Source organism: Poeciliopsis prolifica, unplaced genomic scaffold (assembly GCF_027474105.1).
Source record: "Poeciliopsis prolifica strain line A6 unplaced genomic scaffold, Auburn_PproV2 SCAFFOLD012, whole genome shotgun sequence".
In the NCBI taxonomy this organism is placed as follows: Eukaryota; Metazoa; Chordata; class Actinopteri; order Cyprinodontiformes; family Poeciliidae; genus Poeciliopsis; species Poeciliopsis prolifica.
The window spans coordinates 569,556-583,031 of NW_026562387.1; the positions used below are offsets into that span (position 1 = coordinate 569,556).

Below are 13,476 nucleotides of genomic sequence, written 5' to 3' on the forward strand. Positions count from 1 at the left end.
TTGTTTACTTTTAGAAAGTGGAGAAGAAGCGAGAGGCAAGGTTAGTTTACAGAGCTCAGCTGTAAACTAACCTTGTTCAAAAATGTAACCACTTTTGAACATAGATATTAACAATATGGCATATTCTTTTTAAAAAAGTATATATATTGGCACTAGCTAGTCATCATTTAGCTAACATAACCTGCATCCAGCAGCATTACTTGGTTAACTTAGATAGTTTGCAGGAAGAACATTGGGCAAAGTTATTTGTCTTTTGCTGGTTTGATGGCATACTTCTAACACACACCAGTCTCTGCACTGCACCAGCAGTTCAATGTCGATGCTGCACAGGTGATAAACAAAAATCTTAGCGCTCACGTTGCGTTTAAAGGCAGCTCGAAAAAACATGTTGCAACAGGTTAACAATAGATGAAGCAGTTGTGACGGCTGAAAAAAACTGCAGGAGAGAGGACACAGATACAGGAACTGTGGAAACCCCTACTTTATCAAATAGAGATAGGAATAATAGAAAGTTGGCCACTTGTTGCTTAAAATGTGCTATAAATAAAATTACCTTATCTCATTCTGGGGTAAAAAAGCTTCCAGTCCAGGAGTGGTGACATGGTTGACTCTGTGGGCAGGTAATACCCACCCATGCCATAGGGCCTGTACAATGGCAATTTTTAATATGGCCTTTATGGGCAGTTGCCCAGGGTGGTATCAGAAAGGGGAGGGGTATAGAAGAGCTATACTGACCAGACCAAATAATGTGCAAGTGCTGCTTCCTCATACACACAAAGTCAGTATTGTGAGGGAACGCAAAAGTATTGCAAGGGAATGCAAAAGTATTGCGAGGGAACGCAAAAGTATTGCGAGGGAACACAAAAGTATTGTCAGAGAATGTAAAACTATTGTGAGGGAATGCAAAAGTATTGTGAGGGGACGCAAAATTTTTGCGAAGTAACAAAAATTTCCCATAGAGATTCATTGCTATAAACTGGTTGATTGTGGAGATTTTCATGTATTCTGTAGGTTAGGTTTAAGTCAGAGGTCTGCTAAGCAACATCACCTCCATTCTGACATTTATGACCAAATTTTAGAATGTTATGTTTGATGTCACACTGGTTGGTGTCAGAACCAAACGTTCTATTTGAGTTCAGTTCGTCAGAAATCTCTGATAGAGTGAGACGTAACTACGATAGATAAAACTGCCAAAACTTGTATTTGAAGTAATCGATGCTGAAATCTACTGGAAAAAAAAGATGTTCAAAGGACATGAAAGAAATGAAAAAATGCCAGCCCTCATGAAAAAGCGAGGTAAGAGTTCATTAGACTATCAACATATGGTACATATCTTAATAAAGATGAGTATAGATTTAAAAGACTGTTCATTTTCGGTTCTAATTAGAAAATTTAGAGATTTAAAGTTTTTATCATTCATAATTTCTGTTACTGACTTGTCTGTTGTTGGGAACATCTAGATGTGTGAGTCTGTGAGTTTGTGATAGTTTCACCCAGAAGCATATGTCTCGGTGAAAATGAATTAAAAGTTGAACAGTTTGTGTGATAAAGTCTATGGTCAGATATCACCCTGTGAGGTGATGTAGCAGTAGGGAAGGGTGATGTGGACATAATGTTTTAACACAACATTGCATCGCTATTGCAATATCAGTGTTTCCATGGACCATATAACATTTTAAAAATATATTTGCTTCAAGGAAACACATCAGTTTAGGAAAAAACTCCCAGATCCAAATTGGTTTATTTTGCGAAACTGCAATGGAAACACTTTTTTCCACCACACGAGTCACATGAACAGCAGCAGGATGTTGCCACTGGGGCAAACCATGAAGAAGAAGATGACAGGAAGTAGTTTTAGGACAATGGCACTTCAAGTTTTTAATGATTTTTGCATTAAACTTATTCACACATGACTTGATTTATGATTTCTATTCAACATAAATACCACAAGTGTGAAATTTTGTATTTTCTGCACTTATGTAATATGTTCTCACAAATAAACACACAAACACTGCTGTTTCAAAACCTTCCCACTTGTAATGCGCTTCTTTAGGGCAACAATCACATAAAGATGTGTGATTTTTTAATGCTAAACTGCACACAGAATTGTCATAAATCAAAAAATGTTTATGACAGTGAAAAATCAGAATTCTTATCATTGTAAGAAATATGTTACCATAAATTATAAAAGTGCCTACCCCATCTAGGAATACTAAATATTTAACAAATTGCAAAAAAAAAAAAAATAGATAAAAATTCAAATTTCCCTATATGTCACTTTAGAGAACAACAGGAGACCAAAGAAAAGGAAAATATCTGAAATTGAGATGCCCAGAAAAAGGCGGAGGGTCTCTGACAAGGCCGGACCCTCCTCAAGGTGCCGGGAACAGCCAAGGGCAAGAAAGATGGTCGAGAAAAAAAAGAACGAAGAAGCAGAAGAACCTTCACCGAAGGCCAAGAGGAATAAAATGGAACTGGAGCAGGACCAGAGCAAAGAGTCTTGCTGCTCACCGGACATCAGTGCAGGTTGGCTGCTTTCGTGAAACTATTGTTAGTTTGCTCTCGGATCCTCAGCATGATTATGAAGATGCTCCTTAACAATAGAATATTAAAGTTAAAGGGAAGGAAAACAACACGAAGAAAAAACAATACTTTGTAAAAAAGTATTCATGAATCTCACACTTTTACATGACACTACCAAACTGCATTTGTATTTTATGTGTATCACTGTTTGCATCACTTAAATTCCTATAAATCACACTGAAATTAGGGACAAAAAATGCTCTGTAAAAATACATTTATGAGCCACTAAGTTGATTCTTTCCATCAGGACGTTTTTTTTTCTTAAGGCAACTGAATGCTAATATGTTCATGTTGTTTCTACGGCTTATTTCCACAGCTCAGTCAGATACTTTGCAGAACTTAAGACTTAACCCTGTAAAGCCTGAACTATGAAATACTTATCAGAAAACTTCATTTTTTGATCTGGATTACTTATTGAATCTTGTGACTTGAACAAAAGAGAAAGGTTAACGAACAGGAGTCAAACCCTTTGACGGCCACATAGAATACAGAGGCCTTCGAACATGGGTCTCACACTTTACTCCATTACGTTGTGTATCATGGTGTACAACAAGAACCAGTCCAAAAAATTGTCCCAAGGGTGGAAAATATTTTCAGAATAGGCCAGAAATTGCATACCATAGCTTTAATTGAAGGTCTTTTTTAGGAGAAATTACTGATCCAAGATGGTTCAATTGTAAACTTTATGCATTTGGTTATATACACCTGGTCTTTCTGGAATAGGAAACACACTGAAAATGTAGAGGTCTGAGAAAGCCATATATCAAACATGACATGTTTGACATTACAGGGATTAGAAAGAGGAATCCAAAAAGGAAGATGGAGGACTTTGAGGAACCATCCAGGAAGAATATGAAGATGGTGATGGAAGAAGAACAAGAGGATTCCCAAAGAGGTTGAAATTTATGTACCAGTAGATTTGTAGCATAATCATTTAATATGGGATAGATGTAAGATGTAGTGATAATTCGATTCAAGCTTCAATTTTGACACTGAATTTCAAATGTGTTCATACTTATCAAATTTCAAATGTTTAGCTGCATTCCTGAAAAAATACGTTGAGCTCCATCTGCTGGGAGATGGAGGCTTCGGGTCTGTCTTTGCTGGATATCGGATAAAGGGTAAATTACCTGTAAGTATTACACTCTCTGACACAAACGCATATAACTCAACTCAGAAATCCACACAGGAACATTTAGATTTTTTAAATTATCTACATATAAAGTTGAAATCAGATATAGTTATCTTACACGTAGTAGTCAGTAGGGGGTGCCGGACTTTATACAGTGAGTGGTAAAAGCCTCAGACAGAGGTTGTGGCAGTGTTCTCAGCTTAAGCAGAGAATTTTACAATCAGCTGTGAAATCTGAAAATCCTCAGAATTGTTTTCAGAAATTGTTTTCAACTGGATGCCTCAACAGATACAACTTTAGTATGGAAGCTTTGCTGTTGTTGAGCTACAGAACAGAAACCAAAATTTATCAAGGTTAAATTCGACTAAAATAGAGTTGTATGTAAGCATTTTCAGTTTGAGTTGTTTCTGTGAGCTAAAATAAACTGAAAGAGAGATTTGATCTGACAATCTGTTAGTCTTACAACAGTCTGAAGATTTTAAGCTCTTCTCAACAGAATCTGACTAATACTGAGTTATAAAGAAATGACAAGAAAAATTGATTATATATATTCAGTACAAAAAAAATACCTCCCTAACATGCTAACCAAGGTCTTGTTGCTATCTTATAGGTGGCTATTAAACATATACCAAAAGACAAAGTTGTCATCAAACATAAGGTAAAGTGAGAAGCAGAATCTAGAACAGTTTTTTTTTTTTTTTTTCCAAAGTGGATTCCAGATGCATTGTGGGTTTGCCTGCTTGTTGGGATGTTTCAGGATGAGAATGGAAGGGAGCTGGCCATGGAGTTGGTCATCATGTTAAAACTTGCGAGGGAAACAATGTCACACTCAGCCATCTTGTCCCTGTTGGACTGGTATGATCTGGATCAGGAGCTGATTTTAGTAATGGAGAGACCCATGTTCGCAGAGGACCTCTTGCTCTATCTTAATGAGCGTGGAAATTTCATAGAGGAGAGTGAGGCCAAGGTACCAATGCTATACCCATAATGATGCAGGAAAAATGACCCAATTTCAACTACTTAATTATAAAACCCTTGAAGAAATTCTGAATCAATTAAACTCAAGTTCCTGCTGTCCTGATATCCCATACACACATTTCTTTCAAAAAGTCCTGCCTGTCATTGCAAATAATTTGATTCAAATGGTAAACTCATTGCTTCCATTAGGCTTTAAAAACAGCAGATATCAAACTACTGATAAAACAATTGGGCAAATCACCACTGTAGAATTACAGGCTGATCACCAACCTCTCATTCATCAGCAATGTTATTGAAAAAGCTGTTTTTAAACAATTTGAATAGTTTCCTATCTTCAACAAACCGCTTTGATGTCATTCAGTCTGGTTTCCGGGCCCACCACAGCACTTAGACTGGCCTAGTCAAAATGTTCAATGACATGCATATAAACATAGACTGTGGAAGATGTCCACTGAAATCTGATCAGTGCAGCTTTTGACACTGTTGATCATGACATATTACTAAAACAACTAGAGAATTGGGTCGGACCCTCGGTCCAGTACTCAACTGGTTTGAATCTTACATAAAGGTCAGAGATTTTTTTGTTTCGATAGGAAACTTCTCATCAAAGTGGACAGAAGTTACATGTGTTGTACCCCAAAGCTCAATCTTGGGGTAGCTCTCTTATTCAATGTAAGAGAGGTCAAGAACTTCCAGAAAATGGCTGAAAAACCGAGTGCCTTTAAATCTCGATCAGGGGTCTCAAACTCTAGTCCTTGAGGGCCAGTGTCCTGTAACTTTTAGATGTGCCTCTGCTGCACCACACCTGAATAGAATAATTAGGTCATTAGCAAAGCTCTGGAGATCTTGTCTACACAAAACACTAGAATTTCATTCTAGCGTTTTGTACCTGTGGCAAATCTAAAAACTGCAGGACAGTGGCCCTCGAGGACTGCAGTTTGAAAATAGTTTAATAGTGCCCCACAGCTAAGCCTAGACCCTGATCCTGATCTAGATTCTGATCCTGATCTAGACCCTGATCTAGATTAAAGTTGCCTTTGAAGCATAATCAATGAAGAATTTAACGATGCTACTTCACTTAATATAATGTTTCAATGGTTGATTCTATGTTTCATGACTTTGCGTTTTTGTGTTTTTATGATGTAAAGCTCTTTGAAATGTTTTGATGCTGAAAATAAGCCATACAAATAAAATTTGATTGATTGAAGGTGAGCTGCTGGATGGACTTTGGTTGTGTTTTTGAGATGCTGTTATAAATGCTGCTTTCATTGTTGGTTCTTCATACTGAATGGAAATATGGGTAGTTCTTGACTGTCACATTCCATTCGCGCCTTAGGTCATTCTAAAACAGCTGGTGGAAGCTGCTGTTTACCTTCAGAATGCAAACATCTTCCACAGAGACCTAAAAGTGGACAATGTCCTGATTAACAGCAGCTCAGAAGACAAACAAATCTATCTCATAGACTTTGGCTTAAGCTGCTTTGATGATGGGAAACAACATGAACTGCTCTGTGGTACGACTGAACCATAGAACTCACTCCATTCTCATTTATTAATGCTGTTTAAAAAAAAAAGTTTTAATCTTAATCTTATTCTCACACATCTTCAAGGTACTCCTGGTCACATCCCACTGGACTGGATGGTTAACAGTACCTACAAGGCTGGGCCTACAACAGTGTGGCAGCTGGGGGTTGTTCTGTTTGAGATGCTCCACATGACTCGGTTCAACATTAACACCTACATCTCAAATAACTTGACAATCTGGCATTGGCTTTCTGATGGTGAGACAAATACTTGTCCATATATCCTACAGTACGAATGTTCTGTGTCATTCTATTTGGTTCTATGGCTCTGTTCATTGTCGCTGTTTAACCTCTAACCTTCCAGACTGCATGGATTTTCTCTCAAAGTGTCTGATAGGTGACCCAGAGAACCGTCCCACCTTGGAAGATCTGCTCTGTCACCAGTGGCTTTCGTAGACTACACACACACACACACACACACCCCCACACCCCCCCCCCCCCCCACACACACACACACGCACACATGCGCGCACCATTGCAACCTTAACTTTTTTTGTTAGCAGTTTAATCTAGTCTAGGCTGAGCTGTGGGGCACTATCAAACTATAAAGGATTGAGGTTAGGGTTACATGACACAAGTCGGTTAATTTGGCAATTAATTTTCTTTGGGTCCTGCAGTTTCTCCGCTACTCAAAACAACATCCATTTTAGGTTCATTAAAAATTCAAAAAGGGTCAGGTGCAATGCAGTATGGGTGGTGGCCGAAGGCGGGGGACTTTGGCAGTCTGATCCTCAGCTACAGAAGCTGGCTTCAAAGATGTGGAATGTGGGGAAGGAGCCTGAACTGATCTAAGGCTTTCAGGTTTGTGACTGTCCTGGGAATGCCTTGGGATTCCTCCAGAGGAGCGAGCTCAAAGGGGCAGAAGAGATGGGAGTCTGGGCCTTCTTACTTAAGCTGCTACCCCTGTGACTCGACCACAGATAAGCGGATAAGCTCCGGTTTATTTTATACTTCCTAAAAGCATCCTTGCTAAATTTGATTAGGTGAAGTTGGTTCAGTTTTTCCCTGGGTACTGAAGTTTACTCCCACAGTCCTAGAGACATCTGGTTAAGTTCAATAGGACAGTTTCCCAACCCTGGTCCTCAAGGCACACTGTCCTACACGTTTTAGAGATTTATCTGCTTTAATGTGCCTGATTCAACTGATTGCAGTTCAACAAATGCATGTTAATCAGTCATCAATTGAAATCAGCTGGACTGAAGCAAGGAAATACCTAAAACATGCAGGGCAGTGAGTCTTGAGGACCAGGGTTGGAAAACACTGCTTTTGGAATTCTTATGGCCAGACCTTGGCCTCCGTTCACTAGGCAAGCAGACACATTCACTCATGCATAAACACATAATTTTTTAATGTATATATCAGTATATTAAGCAAGTTTGAGTTTTTACATGGATGTATTTTCTTATGCCCCTGTCTATAAATGTGTTTGTAAATTTGTATATATATATATATATATATATAATATATATATATATATATATAATATATATATATATATATATATATATATATATATATATATATTTTGTTACTAATGTGTCCATAGTTCATCTCCCTGTAAAACTTGTCCTCTATGTGTTTTTTCCAGATCTTCCCCGACCCAGGATGTGTGTGCGAGTGTGTGTATGTTTGTCTGTCTCTCTTTCCTGTCCTCTCCAACCCCAGCCGGTCGAGGCAGACGGCCGTCCATCCTGAGCCTGGTTCTGCTAGAGGTCTCTTCCTTTGAAAGAGGAGTGCTTCCTCTCCACTGTCACCCCGTGTTTTGCTCAGGATGGAGGATTGCATTGATATAAAGCTTTGTTGCAATCTGCTGGTTTCCTCCCCTCCGCAGAATCGCCACCTTAATGTGGTGGAGGGGTTTGAGTACCCCCATGATCCTGAGGTCTACATTGTCTGGAGCTTTGACTGTTGTTGGGGTCTTCCATGGCAAACTGGCTTCAGGGGAGGGGGTCACACTAAGAGCGATTCGAACATCTTGATTCAGTGAGACAACCTGAGGATTGTGAACATGTTCGCTAATTCATCTTGTTCGAATGATGCCTGGTGTAAGAGCTACTAGAGAGCATTTTGGGCAGAAGAAAACTTTAAAGAATCATTGATTAAAGATGAGACTGGTATCTACGTCAAGGAAAGGGTGTGCATACAAACTTGCCCTAGTCAAGCAGCCACCCCAACAGCTTTGTTTATTTCACAAGTGACATGGCTTCACTACCTGTTGGAAGTTGTGAACTGGTAGAGAAAATTAATGTAGAATAAACTTCTTGCTATGTGTTATTGGTGTTGTATAGTTTTTTGTGTTGCTTAGCTGTTTGAAAATAAACAGGCAGCTGGGGTTAAGTGACTTTAGGGATAATTTCTGTTAATAAGCTGCATAATGGAGGAATATTGTAGAATTATGTGCAGTGCTTGCATTCATATGTGTTGTTTTTTCCCTTTGGTTTAAAATGGTCCAATATTTTTGACAGTTTATGTCATTTTGGTACTCTGTGTCTCCTGTCAGAGCTAAAAATAATTCTTAGCATACATGTAGGCATTAGCAGATGCAAGTGCATCTGAGAAAGCATCATAAATAACTTTCCAGCTGGAGCACAGTGCATTGAATAGTGCTTCAAACAGGTACTGCTATACTATCTATTTAGTATTGCAATACTACATAGATAGTATTGCAATGCTATCTATTACAGTGTAATAGATGGTATTGTTTATATTCCAGTCTAAGAGTAAGAATAGTATTTATTACAGTGTGCTTGAAGCTGCTGTATGTAACTTTTATAACAATTATTTTATACAAATCTCACTATGTTGTGACAGTTTGTATGATAAATTGGATCTCCCAGTGCCCAAATTATTGAGGGTATCATTTTAGCCATTTTCAACTATTTTTAAAACTGATTCTGGAAATATTGTTTTAGGTTACTTTTAATTTGCACTTTTCTGGTATTTGTGTCTTTAGATCTTTCGAAGCTTTGTGTATTTTAGTTAACACGACACACCCTCCTTCCTACAAACACCATATTTTAATCTTGATAAAACTCGAGCCTGTCAGCGAACATTTCCCAGTTTTAGACGAAGCTTTGTCTGACCACCTTAGTTTCTTTTTAAATCTACTACTGTTATTGTTCATCAGCGTTTACATAGGGATACTCTCCCACACACTTTCCTATGTAAATTTAAGAATTATGAATAGTATAGAATATTATTAACAGCTGTATAATTTTTGTTAGAGGTTTTGTTTTTTTCCCTTTAGGTTGATATGAAAGAGTCTCGCAAAGGGTTAGGAACTGTGAGAGCCAAACGAGAGAGAAAGTCAGCAATGTAGAAGAGAGGAGTAAAAATATAATTGAGATAAAATGAAGAAACTGTTGCTACAGTAACACAGACAGACTTGTATGTTGTTGTTTTTTTTGGTAAGTTTTTTCTGCAAATATGTTGAGAACTTGACATGAAACTTTGTCAAACTCACGACAGGTTTCCATGCTTTCTTTATATTTTAGCGTTAGCTATAGGTGCGATGAATTAGCAATAGAAAACTTATTTCGGGGACAACTTCAAGTATCCTTTACAGTCCCAGGATTCCTACCACAGATTCCCTTTTTGATTCAATTTCCTCGTAAGTGAAAGTGTGGGAGTTAAAAGCAACATTTCCATTCAGCTGCTGCGTCACTCAGCAACCATGGCCTTCAAGGCAACCAGAACAGGAAAAGTCCTCCAAAGACCTCAAAAGCTGCATTGAATCTCCATGAAACAAATTGGTCTAACCTAATGTGGTCTCCATGGTTACGCGACGAGCTGCTTCTGCCTCTCACGACGCTACCTCTGACATTAGAAAGTCATTTTAATTCCCTAGAAAATGTCAGAAAACAAAAATAAACTGTTTCAGTCAGAATTATGTAAAGTATTCCAAAATGTCCTAATGAATACTAACAAACCTTAGATAATTGTATATTAAACACACATAGAAATAAGATAGATGTGCTCAACAAACATAATTTAAATGGTATATTTTCATCTGTGCATATACTATTAATACCATAGTAGTCAATAAACATCTCATCCCAGCTATGTAAAGTTTTTTTCTAAAATAGTAAGAAAGGGAGGAAAATGAAATTTATGTTGAGTCAGAGCCAAGCACTCCAAAGCATACATCTTTCTGCTCTTGCGGCTTGTCAACATGTCCTAATCATTTCTTTGGTTACCATTCCGACTCAAAAGAGTTTGAAAGCTGCCACTGTCCAGTAAATCATCATAACAGCACACTACCCATAAGGCAGTGTGGTGTCACCAAACTTTTTCCAATTAGAATTCAAAATTTGTTTTGTTTACAAAATTAAAATACTTTATTTTACAGAGTTAAATAAAAACAAGACATTGACATGTGAGCATTTATTTTATAAGATCTAAATACTTAATTGGCTGTCCTAATTGTTTTACATGCATGCATAGGAAGTGTATGCTGAGCATCACTGATGGGAACTTCTTTCACTGCCTCCAGTTTATGACGTAGAGAAGAAGAGAAGCTTAACAAGCTCAACTTTTCCCCCCACAGCCTGCAACTTTAATTTGCTACATCTAATCTACTGTCTGTCCTAGTCTTAGCGGTGCACTTTTCAATGTTTGTTCAATCAACGCGCTTGCATTTGTAAATTAGACAAGGAGGAAACATTTGCTGCAATACCAATGCAGCTCTTGCGTTGTGTAGCAGCTCAGTGTGACTGCCAGCTCGGTTTCTGACACAGCACTGAGGGTTCTTGATGAAATGGGCAGAAGTAAAACACAGGAAGCAGAACCTAAGAATGTTGTGACGCTAAACTGATGCTTAAATTGTAGGGAATCATCACACCACGCAAAATAAACTGTGGAAGACCTTTGCTCTAAGAATCAAGATGTGAAATGATATGGTAAATTTCAACTTTTCATATTTAGAAGATAATCAGGCCAATATATAGTTCTACATTTTAAAGTAGTTTTAAGTCTCTGGCTCTGCATGACTTTCCTCTTAGAGTTATTACTTATTCTCCACAACGATGACAGCTATACTCCATCTCCGAGGTATCGCTGGCTGTCTCTTACTTATTCAGCTTGACTCTGATCAGGAGCCTTGATCACAATCTAGCAAAGTTCCTGAAGCTTGCAGCAGTTCATGTCTTTAAAGTCACCACCATCCCTTCATCCTGCACAGCATTGACTGAGAAGAAAAGTGATAGGAGCACTCTGCTGCTTAAACAACCTTTTGTCCTTTTGTTCTGCATACACATAGCAGTTTTCTTCTACATAAAGTCTTTAATTCAGTTTCATTCAGTCATGTCAGTGGCTGCATAACCAACCTATTTATGCAGGAGGAGTTTGCAATGCATTATTTAGTGACTAATTATGTTCCAAGTGTCCAAAATTCACATTTTATCATTTTCCGCTGCAGTAGATGCTGCACACAGATGACAATGCCCAATAAGGTTTTGAAGTGCTTAAACTTTTTATTAATTTGAAATTTAACCATGAGGGAAGTAGAGCTGAATTGTTTTATCTCTAGCCATTTGTCCATGTTCCTCCCTCAGACTGACTTTGATGACAAATTGTTCTAAGAAAAGTCACAGTTTTTTCTTTATGAGGCTAAAGAATATTAACTACCACAAGCTACTCTCTGAAAAATGTGATAGAGTCTTCAAAAATCTGTGTCCATGAATATTTATCATTGCCAATGAGGTCAACCTACTGTTTCCACTAACTAGCATTAGCAGAGAAGCTTTGGTACTCAAAAGGTACCATGCATTTGTAATGCATGTTGCTTAATGCCATTGAGCCCTAAATCTGTGGAGACCTTTGGTTTAAAATTGTACCTCCCCACCAATAAAATCAGGATAGCTTTTCAGGCAAAATATTGACCTTAATAGATGTGGAGATGTGTGTAGATATCAGGATGTGATAGAGAAAAAGAGTGAATGAAGCAAATAACCATCAAAATGACCTCTAAACCTCTGTCAGAATGGTGCACTGATAGTATTCAGTCATATTCAGTCATACTCATTAAGAGTTAGACCCCATCAGGTCTTTCCAATGTCAGTACCTAAATGCATCCCATCCCAGCAGTGTTAGTCTGGACAACCTCCAGACAACCAAACAGCTTGCAGCAAAGCTTGGAATGGTCTTCTGAGATTTTTTTTTCTGATCTTTAACAGGAAAAGGCCAGGCTCCCACCACTGAGTTAATACAAGGGCTTTTTATGAGAGGAACAATAGGGGGGCTAATGCCATAAAGATCCCACTGTGGTCTGTCAGGGTGAAGTTGATCTTAGGATAGATCAACTTCACCCTGACTTCACCATCCTAAGATCCTAAATTGATCTTAGGATGTGGATATGATGATGATGATGATGATGATGATGATGATGATGATGATGATGATGATACATTAGATCAGCTATCCAGAGGCTTGCAGGTGTTTTGGTGAAGAGCCCGACTATTTGGGACTCTTTAGTGTGGCTTGGCTAAAGAGTCAAAGAAGTTAGTAGAAGTGATTTGGGTGTACTGTAATACCACATTAAGTGAACTTTATTATTCCCAATGGCCAAGTTGTTGTGGGTTGGGTTGCCGCCTTTCAAGCACTAAAAGCAGTAACAATATTTTTCTGAAGTTCAACAATACCAAAGCAAGAAAGTGATTTATTACAACTGAATACAGTTCATTTTTAGTTCCCAAATATATTCCAACAGGCAGCAGGCTATTTGTTAGCTACTGGCAGGAAAATCAGTTTTAACAGCAAAACTGGAAAAGAAAAAATCATTAGACAAGACCACCCGACACACTCACCAACATTCTTATGTTAACAAGTACACCCTGACATTGTTGGCATTATAGCTCACATCTGACTTTAGAAAACTTTGCACCCAGTGATCTGCTAGATGTTTGAATAAAAAGGGAGGTCACTAAAACTTATGAAAGTTATTTTACTTTCATAAACTAGTCATAACATCAGTAAAAGAAAACAACTTTGAAGCATTTGAGACACAGTTGGTAGAACATATTGCCTCGTGTTGCCCTATAATATCAGCAATCTGGTTGACTCAGTAACCGCTGAAGATAGGCAGAGGCTCCTCTGCAACTCTGTGGGTCGGTATACACAATGAATAGACGATTGATTATTTAAATTAAAGTCAATTTTACTATTATTATCTTGCCATGGGAATGTAGTCTTTCTAATGTTCTA

The 13,476-nt window shown here is 38.0% G+C and overlaps 1 protein-coding gene across 1 annotated transcript; it reads left to right on the plus strand.

Moving 5' to 3' along the window:
* Positions 1-1,161: 1,161 nt before the first annotated feature.
* LOC129364850 (serine/threonine-protein kinase pim-2-like) lies at positions 1,162-6,672 on the plus strand. The gene is made up of 9 exons (XM_055037764.1): positions 1,162-1,296; positions 2,284-2,526; positions 3,374-3,478; positions 3,621-3,715; positions 4,326-4,373; positions 4,473-4,682; positions 6,030-6,207; positions 6,304-6,474; positions 6,581-6,672. The coding sequence occupies exons 1-9, from the start codon at positions 1,242-1,244 to the stop codon at positions 6,670-6,672; spliced, it is 1,197 nt and encodes a 398-aa protein (XP_054893739.1). The 5' UTR covers positions 1,162-1,241.
* Positions 6,673-13,476: the final 6,804 nt, after the last annotated feature.

Excerpts from the sequence above, each read along its gene's own strand:
- LOC129364850 (XM_055037764.1), top strand. The coding sequence starts at position 1,242 with ATGTTCAAAGGACATGAAAGAAATGAAAAAATGCCAGCCCTCATGAAA. Across the intron at positions 3,479-3,620 it reads ACAAGAGGATTCCCAAAGAG|CTGCATTCCTGAAAAAATAC; the intron begins GTTGAAATTTAT and ends TCAAATGTTTAG. Across the intron at positions 6,475-6,580 it reads CTGGCATTGGCTTTCTGATG|ACTGCATGGATTTTCTCTCA; the intron begins GTGAGACAAATA and ends CTAACCTTCCAG.